We start from the raw sequence: 27,158 nt of genomic DNA on the forward strand, positions 1-27,158 counted from the left end.
AGTTTAAATCCCGCCTTAAACTATCAGTCCCACGGAGAAATTCAAACAATTATGGAAGTTTTGGGTGTCTACAGGGGTAGAGGAGATGTTTAAAACACTATTGGTAAACGTCTCGGACTGTTTGAACGATCCATTGTTTCCACTTCAGTGTGAAAAAATCTTGTTTTCACCATTCATCTTTTGTCCACTACCGCTCTCCGTAGCAGACACCCAGTCAAGACATGCGCACTATATACCTTCAGATCCACTGTCCACGCGTGTTAAAGATTTGTTGGTAAAGTCTTTGCTAAAGTCAGACATTGTGAACGTATAATACGTATTTTTCATCATCATGGGAGGACAGGCAAAGGGAAAAAAGAAAAACAAACCAAAGAGGAAACAGAACCACCCAAACAATGGTAATTTGTTCAGTGGTTTTAACATTTTGCTGGGCACTTAGTGGGTTACTGGGTTAGTTGAAATTAACCTGCTATTATTTGTTTTCAGGTTTTGACTTTAGGAGACCAAAATGAGACTAAACTAACAATACCTCTCCACATATCCCACACTAACAGATGCTGAATTTGTGATGCTGTCACCCCAGGAAAGGATGAAACTAAGAATGCACGAAAAAGCCAAGAAGAAAACAGCTGAGAAGTACTCTGTGCATCAACTACTAGAGAAGGTCACATTGACAAGACACCCTAAGACAGGGCCAAGATGTTTTTATGTATTTGAAATGTTGTGTTATTGTTCTGATTGTCATCTACTGCATGTTTGTTGTGATCATCTCAGACAGAGGAATGCATGGATGGTTTTGACTTTGAGATGGCTGCCCTTTACTGTCAACGAGCCCTGGACCTGGAGTCCACCAACCTGAAAGGTCTAGACATGCTGGGACACATCAGCTCTGAACTTGGAGACACACATAAGGCTAAGGGAATATCCTTTATGTAGGTTCTCTCTGTCAGTGTTGTTGCATATGTGTCAAACCGTAATATAATATTGAATATGGTTGTAGCTTCCTTGACCACGTCTGTGTAGGTTTTTCTGCGTGCAGTGGAGCTGAGCCCAGATGTAGGCCACAGTAAGTACATGTACCTGGGACAGATCCACACAGGCCAGGAGGCTGTTGACTACTACACTAGAGGAATACAAGTCCTACTCTCTACATTGGACAAACAAGCACAGACCACTGTGAGTGCACACTAATACACTCACACACAAGCATAACTACATGATATGGGTTACTTAGTTATTAACATGCAGTAGGGGGATGCTATACTCTAGGTTTTGTATTAGAGTAATGTAATTATTTTCACAAGAGGGTGCTGTTGGACAATGAAATTATCATTTATGCATTATTACCTATCTGAAAGTGACATTGATCAACTCAGGTGTTGCTGTGTCATAGAAGTGAAATGTTAGACTAAAAATAAAAAATAGGAAAAATGTGTATCTATGGCTGAAACAGTACAAGAATATAGTAAAGCTGAGGAGGAAGTATGAGAGGATGTGTTTTGTTGTGATATTGGCACAGCTTTGATAAATATATTCTGTTGTGTAGTTTCACAGTCTAACAGTGCCAGAAGCTTTCCATTTGAATTTAGAAATTGTTCAAAATTGTAACATGTTTATTATTGATATTCATTTGAACTGTGCTTGCAGTATTTAAGAAGTAGGGCAGACATTGTGCCAAATTATTATTTTTTAATGTATAAAAAGAAAGTGTATTCTCTGTAATTTAAAGGATAGGTTCACAATGTATCAAGTCTGTCTTAAAAAAACTTCCAGGAATGGTTTTCCTTACTGTAATCATTTCTTGTGTTCATACTGGCTCTTAAAAAATCCCCCTCAAATTTGCTTTCAATGTAAGTGATGTGGGCTTAAATCTGCAATGTGTCCACAGTCATTTTGTGCAAAAATTTATTTAAAAGTGTATTTGAAGCTTATATGAGGCTTCAGCGGTATGAGTTAGTCATATCAAGTGGATATCTGACACATTTTTAGCATAAAATTCTCTCTTTGTGTTTCCCCAGACAGTGTCTCCCTGTTGAGCTGGTGTAGAAGTATGGTAACAAAAAGAGGGACTTGAGTACCAAAAAGGCTGTAATGCTGAAAGATATCTATGTGTTTGGACAGCAGTAGCTTCATATTAGCTTTAGATAGATTTTTAAATACATTTTTGTACAGAAAGGGGCTTGTGGATTTTGGCCCTTACCACTTTTATTGTGAGTGCATTATGAAGGAATCCCCTAATGGCCAGTATGAACAGGAGGAATAATTATGGCAAGAAAAACCTATTTCCATGGTCATTTCGGCACCTGATTATTGTTTTATGACAGACTTGTGAACCCATCCTTTAAGTAATAATTCAAATTGACTTTCTCTAGGCATATAGGGTACAAAGTAGGCAAGTTATGCAGTGATTTGCTTCATTTCATAACTTGTTAATACAAATATTTATGTACAAAAAAGTAGATCATTTGACATCTCAGTAACATCATTTAAAATGCATAGTTCAAAACATCTGCCATCCACTTTTTAAGCAGCCTCAGGCCGGAGCTGCTGCCCCACTAGATGAGGACTCTGAACTCCCAACAGTGAAGGATGTTAGTGTGGCCTACTGCTCCATCACTGAGATTTACCTAACAGACCTCTGGTACTGGAGAACACAAAGTTACACTTTTGACACTAATCTCATTTCGTGTCACTGCTTTGTGAATGAGTTAATATTTGCATTTTTCTGTGTGTTTGTGGCACATGTAGCATGGAGGAAGGAGCTGCAGACAAGTGCAAAGAGTTCATTGATAGTGCATTACAGTATAACCCTGACAACCCAGAGGCTCTACAGCTTATGGCCAGTTACCTGTTCAGTGTAGAAAGAAACCAGGTCAGTACACATGCACACACACACACACACACACACACACACACACACACACACACACACACACACACACACACACACACACACACACACACACTCTCAAGATGAATTATCACCACATTAAAGCAGGAATCTGCTGAGTTAATTATTCTGAGCAAATTGAATTGTATGCCATTAATCAGCAGATGGACACTTACATTAACAGGCACACACACAGACGGGTCATGCCGATAGGAATGTTAATTACTGGGCAGATCATTGAGGTCATATAGTCATTTGATAAGGAGAGCTAGATGAGAGAGCAGCTGATTGAACTGAAATTGGAAAAGATGCCACAAGAACTTTGCCGTATGAAGCATCTGACAATGAGTTTGAAAACTGTCTGAATATTTCCTCTGCTTTTTTACAAATGTTGACATTTTAAGAAATAATTACCCTCTTCCTGTGTTTTTTGGGAACTATTTTTTAAAAAAGTAAAAAAATACAGTGACAATTTTTCATAGTGATAGATTATCTGGTGTAACCAGTGCATTGGTTGAGGATAGTTTTTCATATAATTTTTGAGTGCTGTGATTACATTGGTGTGGTCTAGATAAATAAAACCAAAAGTGTCTGAAAACATTCCTCTTCATTCTTCTTTTTCACACTACTACCTGAGGAAGAAGAAGATAATACTGTGTAGCTGAAGTGAACTTGTAATACCAGCTGAAAGCTGTAGGGGTCAGGCTGGCTCCAGACACACTTCACAGAGTCCCTCATACAGCAACTAAAGACTATCTTTAAATACTTAAGAAATGTTCAAAAAAAAATTAGTTGTTAAAGATTTATAGGTAGCATAAGGCTGTTAACCCATTCTGGGCAGCTGTCAGAGGTCAGAGAATATTCATCACACAGACAGCTATATGGTACAAAAAATAACCTTTATTGAAGATACAAATTCATTAAAACTACAACTAGACACCCAAAGCAAAAAGGCTCCACAGAGGTCAATCACTAATAGGTGCAGGCAGCCAGCCTACGACCCAACAACACACAGCACTGCAAGTGAATTAGGATAAATGTTGCACACACCCTGGGAGAAATGCTGCACACACTACCAAACACACAGCAGTCAGTACACTGCACACTAATGGAGCATAGTATCAAAATGCACATCAGTCAAGGACCACTCCAAACTGCAGGCAGGTCAGAACCAATTGGGTGAGGCAGAGGACCCCCTTACCCTCCAGCATTGCCTTTTAATAGGCCCTTGGCAGGATGTCAAATTACTAAAATTTATTTTTAAGACAATTCATGCATAGTCTAAAAAAAAAAAAAAAAAAAGAGAACATATAAAAGCAGTAAACATGAAAGTGTTTTAGACTTGTTGTGCCCCGGTCTGGTGACAAGCCCCCCTTTCTCCTAACAGAGAGGACTCATTCTGGACTTAACGTGACAAATCATAGTCCGCTGACCACACGTGCGCCGTCCTGTCACACACAGGACACCCACCATGTGCAGAGTCAAGTTGACAGTTCCCACCTCGTGGTGGGATGGCCCACAGTGTTGCTCCAGGGCTACTATAGTGTCGATTTCTCCACTGTAGCTATCTGGTTCCCACGCACTCTTTCCTCAAGGGATCTACACCCCTGTTGCCCCAGAATTCAGACCTTGTATTGGCTCCACTTCTCCTTGCTCACCCCTGTTTGCTGTAGGCTGCAGGACAGACCTAGCAAAATCCGGTGGCGATGGTTGCCGCTGACAGAGAACATCAGCAGCACTCTTATTGATTGTGTTCCAGTATGAGACCCCCTCCAGCTGCCTTGGAGGGCCTGATACACAGTCATCCTGGGTTGGTGGTGGCCCTGGACAGGGAGACAAATAGGGTTTAAGGTGATTGAAATGTAGCACAGTCTCTGATCGACCTCTCCTCTACTGGTGCCACACGATATAACACTTCTGTAACCCTTTCTACTATCTTGTAGAGGCCCTTAAAGCAACTTTGAAACTTGGAGCACAATCCTCTCCTCCAAGCTCCCCTTCAGAGTAATACTTAAAGTTTACTGTGACATCAAAATTGGTCTTTTGTTGACTAGAAGCTTTAGCCAGATGCTTCTTTGCTGCTCTCTCCCTTCTCTCATGCGCTGATCTTCTGACACAGGACACTTTCATTTTTAGTTTGTAGCATTGATCAATATGTGTGAGTATATCCTTGTAGACCATAATGTGATTTTAATTGTGCATACATACTTATGTGCCTTTCCATGTACCCATTTTGTGGTCTTTAGGAAGGCAAAGTATACCTGTTGAAGAGTGTTGGATTGTGGCTACCTGCCCTAAAACAGAGTGCAGCTTCTTCCAGCACAGAAGAAGACATGCAGGTGAGTTGGAGCCGTGCTTGGTATTTTTCTGTCAGCAACCAGCCCTCGTAAGATCCCAGTTTATTTATAAAGCACTTTCAACTAACGGGATTGTCACAGTGTGCTTTTGCAGCTAGCTCAAACATAAGGACACCAGTAGAGATAAAAAGTAAGAGATAACGAAGCGAAGGATAATAAAAATAAGATGGAACAAATTCTTCACAAACCTGTGCGTGCGTGCGTGCGTGCGTGTGTGTGTAACAGTGTGTGAAGAGAGTGGATGTGAAAGCGCAAGGCAACACCAGCAACGTGTATAAAGTATAAGTTAGCACATATCTACAGGGAAATTGAATGGCTGCAATGTCAAAGTCAGGATGTCTTCTACGTTGCACCAAATCAATGTTACCAGGTGTTATATTCAAATATGGAGCAAAAGGGGATATGGTGGGGTAGGGGTAATGATTTAAGACGAAAATCCCAGTGGCACCACTGTTATGACTCTTATCTTGTAGAGCAGGTCGATCTGAACTCCGGCTGCCGACACTTTCATTGTGATTAACAGCCACATAGCTGAGGAACGTTTTTTACTTCAAAATTGGATTGTGTTATTATCAGACACAGGAAGAACTATATTTGTGGATGATTGTGTAAACACTTACTGTAGAGGTGGTGGTGTTATCCTTTTCTCCAGAATGAGATCCCTCCGTACGAGTCTCGCATCACCACCGCCAAACTGCTCATCGAGGCCGAGGAATACGAGGTAAAATGTTGTGTGTTGTGCTCGCACAATTTGCTTCTGTTGCTTCTGTGTATATGTTCATGGTGGGAGGGTGGCCTGGCATTTGTATGTGTATGTGCATGCTTTGTGTGTTTTCCTTTCTGGTAAATAGCACCAAAGATGGGAAGGCCATGCTTGGTCTTTATACCCTTCAGAGTTCACTGTTAATAATTGAAGACTGGTATTTACAGAAAGGGACAAGGGTATGGGGGGTGCATGGGGGAGGAGAGATGGGGAGAAAGAGTAAGAAAGAAAAAGGAAGGAAGCTTAACTGATGAATTGCTGTCATATCAGTGATCCAGCGCACTCGTCTACTAAATCATTGATCAATTTCCCGTATTAATGGCCTTGATTTTAGTGGCTCACTGCCTTCAGTTCAGTACTGAAACCCAGAACAGTCATTAATGCTTGAAGTCATTTTCGGTGATTACTGCCACACCAACAGCAGTTCAGCTATTTTCTGTTGTGATCTAGTGATTAATTTGAAGTCACTCTTGTTGAGTGGTTTATGGTTATCACTGACAGGAAATGAGAAAAGTGTCCTTTTTTTCCGCTTACACCCAAATGGCTCAACTCCGTGTGTGTGTGTGTGTGTGTGTGTGTGTGTGTGTGTGTGTGTGTGTGTGTGTGTGTGTGTGTGTGTGTGTGTGTGTGTGTGTGTGTGTGTGTGTGTGTGTGTGTGTGTGTGTGTGTGTGTGTGTGTGTGTGTGTGTGTGTGTGTGTGTGTGTGTGTTGGTCTGTCAGGTGTATCAGTAAAATGACAGCGTCTCGGTCCACAGTTTCTGACATGTCGTTTGTCTTCATCCTCCTGTTGGTGTCATCAAGCCTGAAACACAAACCGCACACATTCTGAATGCTTTATAACGCGAATATTTTGCAGTGTACGCACATATGCATATACACACACCCATGCACATGGTCATATTTGTTTTCAGCCATGAGCTACTTTAAAAGTTTCTGACAGAAATTGAGTTTAAGGGGGAAACTGGAGTAAAAGCAAGCTATTTTCCATCTGTCTCTGCTTCTCCCAGACTGGGTCTTAGCTGGATTTGATGGGAACATCCGCTCTTCTCTTTAAGTCCTCTGTCACACATACACACCCATATAACTCAGTTTTGTGCTCACTATCTCTCCCTGTAGACTATAAATCTATTCACAACTCTAAACTCTGCAAAGTTGTGTGCTTCTTAGCAGGGTGCCAGAATCTGACCATTTGTCTGTATTTTTTTTCCACTATTGAATATTTTGTTTCGTCTTACAAACTGAGCCAAGGCTTTGAAAATTGTATTAATATCAGTGTAATTATCTTGCTCAAATAATCAGGTTGCTATTTCCTGAATAATCTTTTTTGTTCTCTTTTAAATTATTGTAGTAGCATGGTTGTGACAGATTGAATCACAAAAAATGGAAGTTAGATATTTTAACCAAAGGCTGTCTTAAGTGGGTAGATGGTAGACGGGTAAACGGGCAAAACAAACCTGCTGAAAGTTATTATTATATACGTATACATATTGTATTAATTTCTCATGAGATAAACGGTCACTAATTCAGCATCAGTGGGCAGCCTCTGCAATGATAATGATAAACTAAAGTAGGAAAATGTGGTGTGTAAATACTGCTAGTTTGTAGAGCTGCAACTATCCATTATTTTCATGATCAATTAATATGACTCGATTAATCGTTTAGTTCTTTGGTCTTTAAAATGTCAGAAAGTGCTGAAAAATGTCAGTGTTTTCCCAATGCCCAGAATGCAACCTAAAATGTCTTATTTTGTCCCGACCAACAGTCCACAACCCAAATGTTCAATTTATTATCATGGAGGGCTAAAGAAACCAGAAAATATCCACATTTCACAAAATTTCCACAAAATAGTTTTCAATTCATTCTGTCAATGGAATAATCAATTAATCATACACTGTAATCTTTGTATTGTAAAAGCTGTTAAGGCCTTGACTTTCAAAAGAATAGAGCTTTCTTTCCAATTTATAAGCTGAGTGCACATGAACAGCTCAACATTAAAGTAAATTTGGTTTGGAAAGTGGGTATTTTATGATACTTGAGTTCCATGTAAATACAGGGTAAAGAGCATGGAAACCAAGACTGATTGTAAAAGTGGTGCGTTTGGTCTTGATAAATTCATGAAACATCAGTTACATAACTGCTGCTGTTCTCTTCAGTCCTGTGTTTCAGCATGGCATGGATCTGTGGCACTTAATTTAGAAGAAAAAATGTCACCAAAGATTGCTTTTCAAAGTCTTATTCTTTTCCCTTTTTTTTGTTGAGGAGAACCCCTTGAATGCAGGCCAGACCTCATCTTACTTTCTGTAGTTGTAATGGAAAGGTAGTAGAAGAAGCACAGTAGGGGAAAAACTGTAAGTAACTGTCTAGCTGCCAGTTGTTTTGTTTAAAAGTATACTAAGCAGGATTGTAGGTTGTTGTTTGTAATCACACAGCATTCAAAGTTGGGCCCTACCTACCAGATAGGGAAAGAGAAAGCAGCAGTGGTTGAACGAAGTAGAGACTGAATGAAGAGTGGCGTTTGCAAGAACAAAGCCATGAACCAGATAAATGAAATGTAACAGCATGATTGTTTCGTGGCGGTTATGTTCTAAAGCACAAATAAACACTTCTGCATAACCCAGCAGGAAGGTGCTGCATTGCTAGATTTTGTGTGATTGCAGAGCTTCATCCTGTTCGATGTAGCCTCTCTGCTCTGTGTGTGTGTAGTTCAGCCCTGCCCTCAGTTAAACAGACACATAGAACTGCAGCTCTTCATACATCCGTGGCAGACACAGAGCAGAGTGGAGCAGAGGAGAGGCATGGAGACAGCGATTTTAACTTGGTCACTACATCACGAGTCCTGACCTCACACTTTGCACGCTGTTAACTGTTATTGGCTGGGGGATACACACCCACTGCCCAAAGGTTGATGTCCAGAAATGTAGAAGCAAAAATAATAAGAAAATAATTCATTACATGCAGAGAGCCGGGTCTCGGTAGACATTTACACCGCCACACACTTCTAGTTTGCGAGTTCTCATGATTGAGAGAGATTACTTTTGTATGAGTCTATACATTGTTTTTTTAAGGAAAATCTTTCATAGTATACATTTAAGTAGTTTTGAACTTTGAACTCTGTACTGTTAAAATGATTAGTTGATTGACAGCAAAGTTATTGACAACTATTCTGATAATTGATTAGTTCTGTAAGTACATTTGTTAAGCAAAAATGTGCCTCTGCCAGTTCAAATCTCTCATACAAGAGGATTTGCTGTTTTTCTTTGTTCCTGTAAAGCTGTAAATGGAATATCTTTGGTTTGCCTGAGAGAAGAAGCAAATTAAAGGTGTCACCGTGGGCTTTGGGATATTTTGAAGGGCAGTTTTCTTCAGTTAATTTATAAAATAATGTGGTTATCGATATAGAATATAAATAATTGTTTTTTTAGCCCCCATTTCCTGCTTTATTGCTTTTTATACTGACATGTTACTTACTTACTAAAAAAACAAATGTGCGTTACAATGTGGCTCTCAGAGATCACAGTTTTCTGTCTGTCGCACACACACTAACACACAAACACACATATTACCATCATCATCACCCATCGCCACCACTAATTCACTTGCCACACAACAGGCAGACAGACAAACAGACAGATGCCCTCCTCTGACAGCTTTTAAGTTGTCTTTCAGCACTGTTGTCATGGCAGCTGATGGGTAGAGTTACTCTGCCTGTCATTGTCACTCTTGTTTGCCTTCATGTTATTCATTGAGCATTTCTGTACTGAAATTTAGCTCACGATGGAGCGTAGCTTGTACTTTCCAGTGTTGCTTGCAAGTACAGTTAGCACTGACAACCACAGGATTTATTTACTTAAGTGTAGATGTCCCTGTTTGTGCGTGTGTGTGTGTGTTTGTGTGTATGGGTTTCTGTGTGTTAGAGATACGGCTTGCCCTCGCTTGTAAAGTGATTTGTCTTTCTCCTGTCTCTGCTGTGCGCTCCGGTAAAATGATTCTGTTAAACAAAATTGCCTGAAGATTACACACAAACACACACACACACACACACACACACACACACACACACACACACACACACACACACACACACACACACACACACACACACACACACACACACACACACACAAACTGCACTTGCACACAATGGGCATTATAAATGAGTTCCTCCCCAGAGTGCTGCTTTTTTTTTTTCTTTAAACAGGTCTTGAAATAAAGAGGACAACATGCACATAGTGTGTGTGTGTGTGTGTGTGTGTATTTGCAGTGTACCGTTGTTGTTCATGGACCAGTTTTGCATTGTTTATTAAGATACTTTTTTGCACCCTTCCTCCCAATCTTCTCACTTTTTCCCTCGTAGTACCCCCTGCCTTCCCCTTATCTTCACGGAAATATTAATCTTGTTGTTGTTTAGAGCGTGAAGCGGCTTAAGAATCTCTGAATCTTTAATCAATTGCCCCCGGGTTGACCAGTGTAGTTTGGAAGAAGTGTAGTTGGAGATGATATAATGGTTATCATTGCTCACTTATCGTGGCTCCCAGATATCTCTTGTTCTATTTTTGTTGCTCTAAAACTGCCTGTTCTATCAGTTGTTTAATACCCAGACATATCTTTACTGCTATCTCTTATATCTGGTGCTTGGCTTGAATTACTGTGTGTGTGTATGTGTGTGTATGTGTGTATGTGTGTATGTGTGTGTGTGTCTGTGTGTATGTGTGTGTCTGTGTCTGTCACATTGGTGTGATACAACGAAAGTCAAGTAGATAATTCTGACGCTGGGCATGAATCCATTCATCATCAACAGGGATTAGGTGTTTTTGTTTGTGTATTTTTCATCAGTCATTAATTAATTAGGGACAATGGGTTTTCAGCTGATAATTGATCTAGCAATCAATCAACTGACTCCCTGACATGCACATTTGTACACTCTTAACGAGATACTCTCAATTAACCTGCCTCAGTCTACCCAAGCAACAGACCTCTTTATTGCTACCGGAACCACGTAGGCTTAATGAAAAGAGAACTCCAAAGAGCGGGAGGGGAGAAAAAATTAGGAAGCTCTCCAGCTAATAAGACTGCCTTAACAAGAAACAAGTGCTGTTTGTTGTGCTCACTGTTGTGTGTAGCTTTGTTGCAGTGTATGGCTGTGCAGCCAGGTGTGCTTGCGTGCACAGGTGTGTGTGCATCTTTCATACTTGCCCTTCACCACGGGTGATTGGATAACAGTCGCCTCCAACCTGAAGTTGACAAAAATCAATATATCATCACCTGGGCCCGCACGCACGCACGCACGCACGCACGCACGCACGCACGCACGCACGCACGCACGCACGCACGCACGCACGCACACACACACACACACACACACACACACTAGACACAGAATCTGCAGGAAGAGCGTCTGAGCAAAACAAACACACAGCTTACTTTAGTCAAGGTCTGTTTTCTGTAATAGAAACTTGCTACACAAACTGACCCAGACAGTGGTGCATTATGGCAAAGGTCACCTAATATTAACTCATTTGAGACCTCAAACCTCCTCTCAAGTGGTCTCATTTATAACTGTTGCGTACAAACGAAACGAAAGATACGTACGTCACTTCCCACAAAAAAGTTGGAATTTATAAAAACAAACTTGAAGGGAGAATGTGCACATCTGTAGGGAAACTCTGACCCATACGATCGAACATTTTGAAAACGGGAAATTAGTGATGCAGATGGTGAGGTGGTGAATTGAAGCCTGACTGTATGATTCCTCACACATTTGATTCATCAAACATTAATTATAGCTCCACTTTATCATAAGCATTCAAGCCAGTAGTGTTGCTTGTGCTTTTTCTTATATTGAGCCATAAATACCTTTCAATTTTAAAAGATATAAACCAACTCAAATCTTAAGCAATTACATGTGTGATTTATTATTGAACTAGTAATGAAACATTGAGCCCAATGCACTGTCTTACCATCACATTCCCAACCCCCAGAAGAGATGGTCAGGCTATATGGTGTTTACACTCATCGTCAGTTGTGGAGCAGCACAGTGCTGCTGAAATTCCAGGATGTGGCAGGTTGTAGGAATCAGGAAAGTCTGGTTTGTCCTCTGTGATATTAAGCATGAATATATGGATTCCTTTTCACCTCAACCATTTTAACAAACTGATGAAATAATCATCATCAGTTGGAGAAATCCAGGATGATAGAGGAGATATGAGGCATGTACAGTACTCGTGCACAAGTTGATAGTGATTTGTAAAGGGGAAAAATGCATTTTTGTTCATGCACACAGTTTTATAAATCTGATTTGGTACACACTATTTTCAGCTTTTGTGCACACATATACTTTTGGTATCTCATGCTGATATCAGGTTTAAAGTGTTCTCCATAGAGTGGGGCGCTTACAAAGAATATATCGACTGTTAATGTCAGTGAATGGATTAAAAGGGCTATCGAATAGAGCAGCTAAAGTGACTATTGACCCTGTGATAAGCACTGGTGAGTGCGTCTATCGATGGCCATGTCTGTTGTCTTGTTAGTATCGACGACGTTGTGTATGGGGCACTGGCCTCACAGGCGCTTATCAGACCCTCTGATCACTCGGATTGATCAAACTGCCTGGGAAATGCACAACACCCACGTATTTGTCTGTGAGCTGTGGCTGTATCAGAGAAGAGATAGAGCACTACAAGTGTGTGCGCTGATGAATTTTTTCTGACTACTTTCTGATGTTTTTCTTTATAGAGATTCCTTTAGAGATACATTCCAACTTTTCATTTAATTGTATACCATTTCTCAGTGTGTGTCTCTTTCTTTGTGTTTATTAGATGGCAGTGGATGTGGTGGAGAGTCTTCTAGAGGAGGACGATGAGGTCGTTCAGGTAAGCAAATAAATGATGTCCCAGTTTTTGTCAAGTAAAAGGATACAGTGGTCAGCTTGACTCTTGTCTTGACTCATATTTTTTGTCTTTTTCATTTTGAATTTGTCATAATCAGGTGTCAAATCAAAATGCATGGAAGATGTTTGCCTCCTTTCCATTTTCTCAGCAAAAGGAAAATGCAACAGATATCCAGGATTTAGGCAATTTAAAACCTGGTGTGTTGTGATTTTGTATTTCAGTCAGTTGTGTATTTCCAACATATCTCTAGCCTGGTTCCTCCAGACCTCTGAATTGCTGCCCACACTTTTGATTTGGTGAGTCATGTGAATTGGACTGGTTTTGTGTACATTGACTGCTGTTTCCCTCCGTTGTAGATGCATTTGGCCAAACAGATCTTTGTTGGCAGGATTAAGAATGGAAACATCAACTCGCTACACAGGGATAGCTTCCAAGCTACATCTGTGAGAAATAGTGCAGAAAAGTGCAAAAATTTCACAACTTGTGAATCAACATATTTCTTCGAACATGAAAAAGCGTAAAATGTAATGGCTCCAATTAATTGATCCTTTGTTTGTCCTGACCAGTGAACCTGAACTGATTGATCAGGTCAGCTGACCAAAAGGTTAGAGACTGTTTCATGAACACAATGTCAGGCTCAATGAATGAGGTGAAGCAAAATGGCACTTCAGTCTGATCATCAGGCCAGTCTGACCTAAGTAATTGACAGTTCTTGAACAAACTCTTTGTTCTGTGTGTGTGTGTGTGTGTGTGTGTGTGTGTGTATTAATCTTCAATATACACTTTATGTGGTGCTTTTTTATGTGTCCCTTTCCAGGCCATTGTATTATTATGATAGAGTAGCTACTGCTGGATCACAAGAACTTATAGGCAAATCTTTCATTACCCCAGTGGGAAGGAGAACACTTTAACACTTCAACCTGAGCAGTTAGTTACCTCAGCTGAACCACTGTTTGTGTGTGTGCCAATAGCACAGGAAGTGAAGGTGTGCCACTGAGTGTCAGAAAGAGCACGGCAGTCTCTCTCTCTCTCTCCCCCCCCCCGCCCCCTACCCTCAGCTGACAGATTGAGAGCAGTCATCAGGGGGCTGAACTTTTAAACTCAATCCAGAGACTCACAGCTGTGAGACTCAATTTGAGCAGGTCCTCAGCCAATCACACATGCATACAGTCACCAGTTTAAATGGCCAGAGTGTTTTGTCTTATCATATCGCAGTTATGTTACAAGAGTCATATTAGTAATGTCAGAAATATATGACAGACATACCAGACTATGTAATACTCAGTCTCCCTTATAGTAATTCTCTTCCTCTTTTTGTATTTCTGTCTCTCTTATTTTCTTTGTTATGCGCGGAAGATAAGTTGTTAGCTCTCGTCTCCGTCTCCTTATGCTTGCGTATCTCAAAGTTGGAACCATACTTATATAACGTTAAGTCTGCACAAACAACCAAGCTAGTTCCTTGCAAATCTTGTTTCAAAGGTATTCCGTTGATTCATGATGCTTTTGTTCTTCCCTCAGCAGCAGCATATGGGAACTAAGATGTGCCTTCACTTTGAAATGACAATAGTCACAGTGATTTGATTGACAGAAGTAGCATTTATTTTATTATGTGTGCTCCTGTTTGGGATTGTGGAAGGGTAGAGTGGATTCTCTGAAGTTCTTAATTAGCTAACTTTCTTCTGTTTTAATTTTGAGTGCAGATGCAGAAGTCCTCTTCCCCACATACACAGTGGACCATCTGTAAAGTATTGTAAGCCTTGTTCAAGCTGTGCTAAAGACATGCAGTGGTTCTCATTTGTGCAGAAGTTAATATTCTTGACTGAAGTGACCCACTTTGACTCTTTCTGTCATGAATTTACTCATATATGGGTCAATGACGTATAAGGATTTAGAACAACTCAATTGTAGAATAATAAAAACAAGCATATCTAATGCAGTAGTTCAAACATTCAGAATGTTGTGTACCTGAAGCTCCATATTATACATTTGAAATTAAGTGATTTTAGTGGGTTTTTCAAGATTAATTGGCACTGGCCTTTAAAAAGAGTCATGTGGTGCGACCATGATTCATCTTGAAATAAATTAATTTAGTTAACATGCTTCACATCTTTTTTTACAAGTTTTCAGTAATATAAAGTGTTTGGAAACAAAGTATTTGCATTTTTTTTTTTAAATCTTTGTAAATGATGGTCTTTTATTTATATAAGATATTTCAAGATGAATCATGGTCGCACCAAATGACTTTTTTTTCAGGCCAGTGCCAATTAATCTTGAAAAACCCCCATTAAAATCACTTTCAAATTGTAATATGAATTGTCAGGTACACAACATTCTGAATGTTTGAACTACTGCATTAGATATGCTTGTTTTTATTATTTAAAATTGAGTTGTTGAAAATCCTTATACGTCATTGACCCATATACGTGTGTGTGTGTGTGTATATATATATTCAAATGACCAGCGGTATGACTTTTTTTTTTAATGCAGATTCTAAAAAAATGTTTTTGTGTGTATGTGTATATATATATATATATATATATATATATATATATATATATATATATATATATATATATAAAGAAGAAAAAGAAAACAACAACAACATAAGAGAAACCCCTTTCATATGATAAACCAAAATGGTATTGAAATTCACAGTTGTGTTTGTGTGCGATATTGTAAAGAACTGAAACTACAGGAACCGAGTGGAGAACATTAAGAACGGAAATGGAGTGACAAGAAACGAGCCTGATTACAGGCTGAACCCTTCACGTTTGGAAGCCAATCGCTTTCTCTCGTCTACATCTGATAATGTCCTGAACATAGTGTGCAGCTTACGTTCCCATGGTGAAAAATGAACCACCACTGTGGAACCAGAAAACAGGACTCAAGGCCGAGTTAGCTTGTTAGCCCACTAATCCAGCTTTCTGAAATAGGCCCCAGGACTATAGTGCTTGTACTTGTTCCTGCACAAATTTTATCAAGGCAGTCATAGAAAACATATGAATAAAAAAATTATGTAAAATAAACAAATTTACTGTTGGAAAACATCAGTATTCAAAAACATTCTTTGAATTTGATAGGAAGTGTAATATTTTCCACAATATAACCTGTGAGTGTTATTTTAAATGCAAAGTGGATATTTGTGATAGGGAATTTATTTATCTTTTATTATGTTTTTGCAAATTTGAATGAAGTGATTGAATCGTTTCTTACAGAAAGAGAAGAACTAATTGGTTTCAGTATAAAAAGGTGGCCACCTCACAAATCACAGAGTTTAATTGATTGTGAAGCTGCAATATGTACTCATGTACTTTTCTATTCATGCAACATTTGTAAATGAGTCCAGTATGTGTCAGGATTTCATCAGGTTGACAGTTATGTGAATGATCGATTGCTTGTTTGAGTGCGTGTGTGCATGTGTGTGTGCGTGTGCGTGCGTGTGCGTATTAGCAACACCATGCTATGTGTGAAACCACTTTGTCAAAGAAGGATGTGGGATTTCATGCAGACATACTCCGTGAGGGTTACAAATCTGTTTCTCTTGTCACAGCTCACTTACTGCAACAAAGAACACTTTCTCTCTGTCTGAATCTTTTGCGCCTCACGCCCCCCCACTAACCCGCCACTCTTTCTCTGTGTCTCCCAGGTGTGGTATCTCTCTGGCTGGGTGTGCTACCTCCAGTTGGAAAAAGCAAAGGAGCAGCAAGTAAGGGAGGGAAGAGAAGTGACTGAGGAGGAGAAGGAGGAGTGGAAGGCACTGATGGAGGCGGCCAGATTGCACCTGACTAATGCTAAAAAGGTAATTTATTAAATCTGCCCAGGAGCTGCTTATAGAATACGTACTGTATAGCGGTCCATAGTGGTCCATGTCTGATATGTACACAATGTTCTAATTCTGAAAATACTGCAATGCAACTATGGGCACAGATAGTTACAGCCAGTATTATCACAACTATCACAATAGGTAAGACTGCTAAGATCTTGTTTTTGTCAGAGAAAGGGAACATGCAGTGTTATGAACACATGCAGTACTGTGAGCCTTAATGGTTGCTACAGAAATGTCTTTTTGTATGATCTCAAAGAGGTTTAAATATACCTCTCTGTTTCTCCTGTTCACACTCTCTCACACACACACACACACACACACACACACACACACACACACACACACACACACACACACACACACACACACACACACACACACACACACACACCACACACACACCACACACACCACACACATCACACACTCAGAGTGATGTGTCTCATTCATTCTGTCATTCTGTCAGGGAGAAATGCCTCTATGGAGCAGTGATTCATGTTAGTCTAAAATCCAATAGGCTTGTAAATCAGACAGCACAGGCTGAGGGATGGCAGGCCCCACCTCTGATTTTTTCCCCCCTTCTCTTTACTTTCCTCTCCTTTTCACCTCCCCTTCTTCCCACTCCTCTCTCCCTCCTTCTCTCCTTCCTTACCCTGCCCCACCGTGTTCCTCTACAGATGAGTAGGGGCAGTAGCGTGGCAATATATTGATGTCTGTCTCTCTGGCCGGCAGTGTAGTGACAGGCCTGTCTAACCAGCATCCAATGGGGATGTACACAACTGAGACAGGAGCGAGGTGGGCTTTGACTGCCAAGAGGCAGAATTGAAGAAACTGCAGGGAGGAAAATAAATGCACAATGCGCATATAGATTTGATCTGCGTTTTTGCACTGAGAGACAGAATGCAAAAGGAATAAAAAGGTGAGAAACTAGTAAAAGAATTGGGTGAGGCATCAGAGCATAACAAGTAAACAGCAAAGCTGTTTCTTTGTAGAGTGAGTGAAGCAACAGGCGCAGAATAATGTGAAAGGTAAATGCACGAAGACCTTGAAAAGGTGAGGTGGAATGTAGAGAGAAAACAGCCCCCTCATGGTGCACTTAATTCCCTAGCTCAGTTCTATTGCTAATATGTATCTGTACATTGTGTTGTCCAGATTCTCCCTTGTTTATATCAGAGTTCTGTTACTGAGCGTCACTGTGAGTGTTAATTATTAACGATGAGTCAGTCTGCTAGTTAAAATGGGCTCCAACATGGAAATGAGGCCTCAAAGCCCAACGGCTTGTTTTGGCGCCAGTCCACTTCTCTGCATACTTTATGACTTTGCTAAGTAAGTGTGTGTGTGTGTGTGTATATATATGTGTGTGTGGTGAGAGACAGTGAGAGAAAGCATGTGGTTATGCGTAGACACACCGTATGTGGATGCACATATTTAATTATGGTTGTGTGTGCCAACTTGCATATCTAATTATTTGTTAAAACATAACTTCATTATTCATGTCTTCTGTGATCGATACACATGCACGCTGTCTCTCTCTCTCACACACACACACACACACAATTCAGCTAAGATCCCCTAAAAAGGGATGATAGGGAAAAATGGATTGTTTGAAAGGACAAGAAAGAAGTGTAGGAGAGGAGCAGGAAGGTGAGCAGGAGTGGGAGAATGAAACAGGAGGCGAGTAAGGGAACAGATTGGATGTTCGGTGTATATATATATATATATATGTGTTTGTGTGTGTGTGTGTGGTTGTGTGGGTGCAGGGGGTGTAGCTGGTGAATAGAGGCCAGGGTAAAATCAATAGTAAACCGGACGTGAAATGGAATTTGAGTCTCAGACAGATAGGGTGCGATTGAGGAAGAATCGGCAGTGTATGCACAGAGGACAATGTTATGTGTGTGTGAATGTGTGTACGCATGTGCGGGTGTGCACAGAGGCAGTTAGGGCAAACGGAGGTCAAAATTTTTTTTTACTATTTGATGTGGCTGAAAGGGTATCTCATGAACACAGATTGTGGCTAGGGTTGGTCCAAGGTGTGCTTGTCATGTAATTTTAATGCCTTTCCTTGCCATGGATGTGACTAGAGGACTGAGGTGTCAGGGTGTGTGTATAAGTGTGTGTGTGTGTGTGTGAGTTTGTGGTCAGGCCTCTTGAGACTTCCAGCGACATGCCCTGTTCAAGAAGGTCTAATCTCAGCCAGTGTCACACACTTGCTCGTGAAGAAGTGTGTGTGTATGTTTACGTATATGACTGAGTGAGACAGAGACATTAAGAATAAGAGAAGAGAAAAAGTGTTGCAACAATTTGTCTAATTGCTCTCCTCCTCCTCCTAATGAAGAGATGCACAGTAGGAGTCCTCTGTTCGGTCTAAAAATATGGATATGAAAAGAAGGATTGAGGGTATATAGGGAGCAAGATTTTTGTACTATTCTACTTAAACAGTAGACGTGCGTGCAAGCAGGACTTTAAGAGGGATCTATTCCCTTGACAGGAAGGTCATTTTGTGCGAGTGTGCAAGTGAAGGAAAGCCAAAGAGGGATTTTTCAAGGGGGAAAATGGTCGGGAGACGAGCCTGGAGAATGAGGGCATTAAGAAATGAAATGAAAGAAGAGGTGAAATGAAAGGGGAAGTTAAGCATAGCTGTGGAACAGAAGGTGAATAATGATGGAATGATTAGGCTTTCACCACATAATCAGCATGTCTTTATTCTGCCGTATGAATCGTAGAAAACTTCTCTACCAAGAAATGGAGGAACAAGGATCAATTTTATATGAAGGGTACATTAGCGCTTATTATTACTCTTTTGTTCACTGTGAACTGGACAAATAGAGATGGAACCCAACTGATGATGTATGAGGCTGAATTCTTATATCATATTATAAAATAAAAGACACACACACACATATGTATGTATGTATGTATGTATGTATAGATAATGTTTGCTGGACCATAATATAGATGTATCCAAATAAATTAAGTAAATATAGAGGAATGAAATAAAATGTTCACTTTCTACTTTTTCTCTGTTAAATCTGTACTATTAATAATATATTTTATTGTAATGCAGCTTTAAAACCAGGATAAGACCACTCTGATGACATATTGCGATATTCCATCCATCCATCCATCCATCTTCTTTCCGCTTATCCGGGGTCGGGTCGCGGGGGCAGCAGCCTAAGCAGGGAAACCCAGACTTCCCTCTCCCCAGCCACTTCGTCCAGCTCTTCCCGGGGGATCCCGAGGCGTTCCCAGGCCAGCCGAGAGACATAGTCTCTCCAGCGTGTCCTGGGTCTTCCCCGGGGTCTCCTACCGGTGGGACGTGCCCTTAACACCTCACCCGGGAGGCGTCCGGGAGGCATCCTAACTAGATGCCCGAGCCACCTCATCTGGCTCTTCTCAACGCGGAGGAGCAGCGGGTCTACTCCGAGCTCCTCCCGGATGGCCGAGCTTCTCACCCTATCTCTAAGGGAGAGCCCAGCCACCCTACGGAGGAAGCTCATTTCGGCCGCTTGTACCCGCGATCTCGTTCTTTCGGTCACTACCCAAAGCTCATGACCATAGGTGAAGGTAGGAACGAAGATCGACTGGTAAATCGAGAGCTTCGCCTTTCGGCTCAGCTCTCTCTTCACCATGACGGATCTGTGCAGAGCCCGCATTACTGCAGACGCCGCACCGATCCGCCTGCCGATCTCCCGCTCCATCCTTCCCTCACTCGTGAACAAGATCCCGAGGTACTTGAACTCTTCCACTTGGGGCAGGATCTCATCCCCGACCCGAAGGGTGCACTCCACCCTTTTCCGGCTGAGGACCATGGACTCGGATTTGGAGGTGCTGATTCTCATCCCGGCCGCTTCACACTCGGCGGCGAACCGATCCAGTGAGAGTTGGAGGTCACGGTCTGATGAAGCCAACAGGACCACATCATCTGCAAAAAGCAGTGACCCAATCCTGAGGTCACCAAACCGGAACCCCTCAACACCCTGGCTGCGCCTAGAAATCCTGTCCATAAAAATTATGAACAGGATCGGTGACAAAGGGCAGCCCTGGCGGAGTCCAACCCCCACCGGAAACGAGTCCGACTTACTACCAGCTATGCGGACCAAGCTCTGACACCTGTTGTACAGGGAACGGACGGTCTGTATCAGGGGGTCCGATACCCCGTACTCCCGGAGAACCCCCCACAGGACCCCCCGAGGGACACGGTCGAATGCCTTTTCCAAGTCCACAAAGCACATGTGGACTGGTTGGGCAAACTCCCATGCACCCTCAAGGATCCTGCAGAGGGTGTAGAGCTGGTCCACAGTTCCACGACCCGGACGAAAACCACATTGCTCCTCCTGAATCCGAGGTTCGACTATCCGACGGACCCTCCTCTCCAGTACCCCCGAATAGACCTTACCAGGGAGGCTGAGGAGTGTGATCCCCCTATAGTTGGAACACACCCTCCGGTCCCCTTTCTTAAAAAGAGGGACCACCACCCCAGTTTGCCAATCCAGAGGCATTGCCCCCGATGTCCACGCGATGTTGCAGAGTCGTGTCAACCATGACAGCCCCACAACATCCAGGGCCTTGAGGAACTCCGGGCGGATCTCATCCACCCCCGGGGCCTTGCCACCGAGGAGCTTCTTGACCACCTCGGCGACCTCAGCCCCAGAGATAGGAGAGCCCACACCCGGGTCCCCAGGCCCTGCTTCCTTACCGGAAGGCATGTCGGTGGGATTGAGGAGGTCTTCGAAGTATTCCTTCCACCGATCCACGACGTCCCGAGTCGAGGTCAGCAGGGCACCGTCACCCCCATACACAGTATTGACGGTGCACTGCTTCCCCCTCCTGAGACGCCGGATGGTGGTCCAGAACCTCTTCGAAGCCGTCCGGAAGTCGTTCTCCATGGCCTCACCGAACTCCTCCCATGTCCGGGTTTTTGCCTCAGCGACCGCCGCAGCCGCCCCCCGCTTGGCCTGCCGGTACCTGCCTGCTGCCTCCGGAGTCCCACAGGCCAAAAAGGCCCTATAGGACTCCTTCTTCAGCGTGACGGCATCCCTCACCGCCGGTGTCCACCAGCGGGTTCGGGTATTGCCGCCACGACAGGCACCGACCACCTTGCGGCCACAGGACCGGTCGGCCGCCTTGACAATGGAGGCGCGGAACATGGCCCACTCGGACTCAATGTCCCTCGCCTCCCCCGGTACATGGTCAAAGTTCTCCCGGAGGTGGGAATTGAAGCTCTCTCTGACAGGAGACTCTGCCAGACGTTCCCAGCAGACCCTCACAATGCGTTTAGGTCTGCCAGGTCTGACCGGCATCCTCCCCCACCATCGGAGCCAACTCACCACCAGGTGGTGATCAGTTGACAGCTCCGCCCCTCTCTTTGCCCGAGTGTCCAAGACATGCGGCCGCAAGTCCGACGACACGACTACAAAGTCAATCATCGAACTGCGGCCTAGGGTGTCCTGGTGCCAAGTGCACATATGGACACCCTTATGCTTGAACATGGTGTTTGTTATGGACAATCTGTGATGAGCACAGAAGTCCAATAACAAAACACCGCTCGGGTTCAGATTGGGGGGGCCGTTCCTCCCAATCACACCCTTCCAGGTCTCACTGTCGCTGCCAACGTGAGCGTTGAAGTCCCCCAGCAGAATGATGGAATCCCCAGAGGGAGCACTTTCCAGCACCCCCTCCAAGGAGTCCAGAAAGGGTGGATACTCTGAACTGCTGTTTGGGCCATAGGCACAAACAACAGTCAGGATCCGTCCCCCCACCCGTAGGCGGAGGGAGGCTACCCTTTCATCCACTGGGGTAAACTCCAACATACAGGCGCCAAGCCGAGGGGCAATAAGTATTGCCACCCCTGCCCGGCGCCTTTCACCAATGGCAACTCCAGAGTGGACGAGAGTCCAACCCCTCTCGAGAAGACTGGTTCCAGAGCCCTTGCTATGCGTCGAGGTGAGGCCGACTATGTCTAGTTGGAACTTCTCAACCTCGCGCACCAGCTCAGGCTCCTTCCCCGCCAGAGAGGTGACATTCCACGTCCCTAGAGCTAGCTTCTGCAGCCGAGGATCGGACCGCCAAGGTCCCCGCCTTCGGCTGCTGCCCAGCTCACACTGCACCCGACCCCTTTGGCCCCTCCTACGGGTGGTGAGCCCACGGGAAGGGGGTCCCACGTTGCCTCTTCGGGCTGTGCCCGGCCGGGCCCCATGGGTGCAGGCCCGGCCACCAGGCGCTCGCCATCGAGCCCCCTCCCCAGGCCTGGCTCCAGGGGGGGGCCCCGGTGACCCGCGTCCGGGCAGGGGAAACGAGGTTCCATTTAAATTAATCATCATAAGGGGTTTTTGTGAGCTACGCTTTGTCTGGTCCCTCCCCCCGGACCTGTTTGCCTTGGGTGACCCTACCAGGGGCATAAAGCTCCCGACAACGGAGCTCCTGGGGTCATTGGGACACTCAAACCCCTCCACCACGATAAGGTAGTAGCTCAGGGAGGGGTATTGCGATATTACGATATCCAAAATCTAAGACGATATCTAGTCTCATATCATGGTATCGATATAATTTCAATATATATCCCAGCCCTAAGTAAACACATTCTATTTTGTATTAATTTCTATAGGCCTATTCAATTCTGTTACGAAGATTTGGAGCTGTTACTGTCATTACCTTGAAGTCAAACTTCCCTCACTCTTCTCTAGCAGTGTCTCCAGTATGAATGCTGTCATGTTGGTTTATGTCATAATGGGCCCTTATGCATGAACCACTCCTACACTCAGATTGACCTTTAGTGATTTGAAAAAATGTGTTTGTTTGTTTGTTATACGTGTCAGGAAAAGATCATCTCTGCCTTTCTTCACAGGGGAGAAACACTTATAATCTCCTAATCATTAATTAATGTGGAGTTGAAATATCATACCAAAATTTACACAATTTAAATTGACAGTGCAACATCGCCTGTAGACTATAATATTCACTCTTCCAGTTTTTTAGCATCTAACTTAATGTCTTTATTTCTGTCACAGTGCAGAGCTGCTCTGATGACACATCATTTGCAGCTGGACTCATATTTTCTCATTGTTTCATTTCTGAAAACAGGACTTGCATTGTGTTTTTACTGTTTGGGAACTTTTTGTGAATGAAACTCACCCACAAACAGAGTGAAACATGGAGCCTCCAATGGCAATGGACTCACCTCATCATGAACAGGTGGTATTCATCAGGCTGAAATGAGCAATTTACAACAAGTTCAGGCTTTTAAGAGAGTTTGTAGAACTTGGAACACTCCAAGAGAAAACCTCTGAAAAAAAAGTAAAGTAGGAAAAAATATGAAAATGTTCTTTCATGAGGCATTGTGTCATATGAGGCTCAAGTGTGTGGAGACTTGGAGCTCAGGGAGGTTTTTTTTTTCTTTTCCTGCTAAAGGGAAGGGGGTTTGGCAGTTCTCAGTCCAATAGCAAAAAAGGATGTTCAAAGTAACAATATGCTCAGCAACAGTTTCTATGTAAAAGTGCAGAAAAAACAACTCATATTCATCATGACAAACTTCTGTTGCAGTGTGTGTCCAATCAATATTTTCAGTTTTCTTATAGTTAAAATAAGTTTTGACCTTGTTTGTATCCGTTGTACTGGGGTTCACTGACAGTGACCGTTTGTCCTGTTGACTTGAATTGAAGTGAGTTTCAAGAAAGAACAGTGAGTGGACAGTGAGGGCAGATGTGTGCATGCACTCCTGTGTGTGTGTGTGTGTGTGTGTGTGTGTGTGTGTGTGTGTGTGTGTGTGTGTGTGTGTGTGTGTGTGTGTGTGTGTGTGTGTGTGTGTGTAATATGTTGTGTGTGTGTGTGAGACTGAGTGGTTAGGGCGATGGTCAAGTGTGCTTTGGGCCGTGACTTGGGGCTTGAAAGTAGAGCAAAGTGGACCATGAAAAAGTTATACGATTATACACACACACACACACACACACACACACACACACACACACACACACACCACACCCACACCCACACCCTCCCTTTGTAGGCAGCTCTCTGGGCCGTGAAAGTGAGAAGAGAAAAAACAGGCTGTTGTAAATGAGAAATGCTTGTTTTTTTGTGACAGCGATGCTGATCTCAGCAGCGCTCGGTGTGGACTTTGTAAAGAATAGCTCCTGTTTGTTTAGCTAGCAAGAGCATCACATTGAATAATCACATCCCATCTAGCATACACTATACTATTGATTTGTGGTTCACTAGTATATCTCCCCGTGTATAAACACAATTTTAAAATACTGTTTTTTATTGTGGAACATACAGTACATTTGCACACGTGCACTGTTATATGCAATTATTCTGGGTATGAGGCGAGCCTATTGTGAAGCAAACCCAACTTTTATTCAGGCTGCTTGTTGTGAATAAACATCTTCAGGCATTTCAGGGTGACACTGGCAGAATGAAAATCAGTGGATTTTTTCCCCCTGTGTGTGTGGCGCTCTAAGGAGGCAGAGAGGGTCAGCTCTCCCCTGGTATCAGACCCTGTGCCTGGACCTGGGTCACGCTCCACCTCCCTGGAGCTCCAACCTGCAGAGACAGCATCCACTTAAATATATATACACACACACACACACACACTCACACACTCACACTCCACATTCTTACACTCCAAATGAGTTCCCATGGGACTGCGTGTCTCCTGTCAGGACCTGCTGTTGCTTAGAGACTGGTCCTGGGGCAAAGCAGTCACCCACACTCTTCTTCACTCTTCTGGCCTTGTTACACTTTTAGTAAGAATGATGGCACTCAGCTGCTTATTGTTCTGAGCTCAAGTGAATGTGCGTGTGTGTTTGTGTGCACGTGTTTTTAATCACATTTGGTAGACTGAATAGAATAATATTCCTAGATTATCTCAGCTATTCCCCACTCACCCTGTTTTTTCTGGAAAGAAGAGCATTAATATAAAAATCGCTGTATCAGTTCCCCCCGCTCTGTACATGTACACAGAGAAACACAGTGTTATGCTTGCTGTCCTTAGTGGTAGCGCCAGTAGTTTTATCACCCAGCTCCACTTTGAGTTCAGTAATTACACACAAGCAGACAGAGATAAATCTGCAGGCTGCTCTGAGAACAGGACTTTTTTTATCTTGCTCTTTCATGGCATATTTCACTGAGATAACAATGTTGATTGTGTGTGTATACGTGCACATGCATACCACATAACTACATGTGCTTCAAGATGCATTACTGTGTGTGTGTGTGTGTGTGTGTGTGTGTGTGTGTGTGTGTGTGTGTGTGTGTGTGTGTGTGTGTGTGTGTGTGTGTGTGTGTGTGTGTGTGTGTGTGTGTGTGTGTGTGTGTGTGTGTGTGTGTGTGTGTGTGTGTGTGTGGCAACAACAAGAGGAAGATAAATGGTCTTTTTGTCTCCTGTGCGGCTGAACGGTGTATCAAATGTGCTGATTTGCCAAATGAAAGACCAAAACTGTTTACCAGCATTTTGCGAGCCGTGACTACTTCGGCCCTTGCTGACAGAATGCAGCTGCTGTTGGATATTTCAAGTGGCCTAACCAGCACTTAGAGACTTAAAACCTCAGGGCTGCTCACCTCCCTTAACTCCAGGCAGCTGCTTACTGACACTACAGTGATGTGTTGTTACTTTTAGTGACACAACAGCAGAGTTTCTGTTTCTTTTTACTCACCATATCTCATTTCCTGTATCGCTCTGCAGTGTAATTTGCACTTTATGTTCAGTCTCAATATTTCTGCTTAGAAGATACTTTATATTTAAAGTTTCCAATTTTTCCAAGCTTCTTACTAGCATTACACAATTGCATCACCCTTTTTGTCCTTTTTTTTCTTCTTTCTCTTCTCAGCTGTACAGTAAGATGCGATGTGATGACCAGCCAATTTTGGAGCATGTGGAGCAGCTGCTAGGTGAGCTGGGAGGAGAGATGGAGGGAGAAGAGGGCGACCCAGATGTGGATGAAGACTATGAACCTTGTAGTGATGAGGAGGAAGACATTGCAGAGGCACCCATGGAACACTGACCTCACCCCCTTACTTGTACTCTGATTTCATTTTTCCTCATCATGGTCCACCTGGTTTAAATGTTCTGATGTGCTCTCTAAAGTGCCTTTTTTTTTTTTTACTGGTTATCCTTCACATCCACTTATCAAAGATACAATTTGAATTCAAGTGAGTTCCACAAAAAGAGTGGCATTAAAAGCTGCAGTCTACTCAATCTCTTTCTGTCAGTTTAATGCTTTTGGTAAAATAAGTGCACACTTGACTAATGCTTCTCTTAATCTCCTTGACAGATGTTGATGAAATAAATTAGTTTTAGGGCTTTACTTCTCACCAGCAGCAAAAGCAAAAACACCTTTGAATGCGTTTACCTCTTATACTCACCCACGCATGTTTCCTACAAGCAAGAATACTCAGCACATGAGCACACACACAAACAAAAGCGGCATGTTAATTACTT

General features: G+C 42.8%; 1 protein-coding gene across 2 annotated transcripts; it reads left to right on the forward strand.

Moving 5' to 3' along the window:
• The first annotated feature begins 237 nt into the window (after nucleotides 1-237).
• On the forward strand, nucleotides 238-26,915 carry si:dkey-12j5.1 (uncharacterized). Of its 2 annotated transcripts, none has more exons than XM_062421976.1 (11): nucleotides 238-398; nucleotides 555-664; nucleotides 775-921; nucleotides 1,024-1,176; nucleotides 2,529-2,641; nucleotides 2,749-2,872; nucleotides 5,137-5,229; nucleotides 5,900-5,968; nucleotides 12,826-12,879; nucleotides 16,544-16,696; nucleotides 26,548-26,915. In XM_062421976.1, exons 1-11 carry the CDS (start codon nucleotides 332-334, stop codon nucleotides 26,719-26,721), a joined length of 1,257 nt encoding a protein of 418 aa, XP_062277960.1. In that variant the 5' UTR covers nucleotides 238-331; the 3' UTR covers nucleotides 26,722-26,915. The 2 variants fall into 2 exon arrangements, with proteins under 2 accessions (XP_062277960.1, XP_062277961.1); XM_062421977.1 differs by having other exon boundaries at nucleotides 2,532-2,641.
• Nucleotides 26,916-27,158: the final 243 nt, after the last annotated feature.

Source organism: Scomber scombrus, chromosome 7 (assembly GCF_963691925.1).
Source record: "Scomber scombrus chromosome 7, fScoSco1.1, whole genome shotgun sequence".
NCBI lineage: Eukaryota > Metazoa > Chordata > Actinopteri > Scombriformes > Scombridae > Scomber > Scomber scombrus.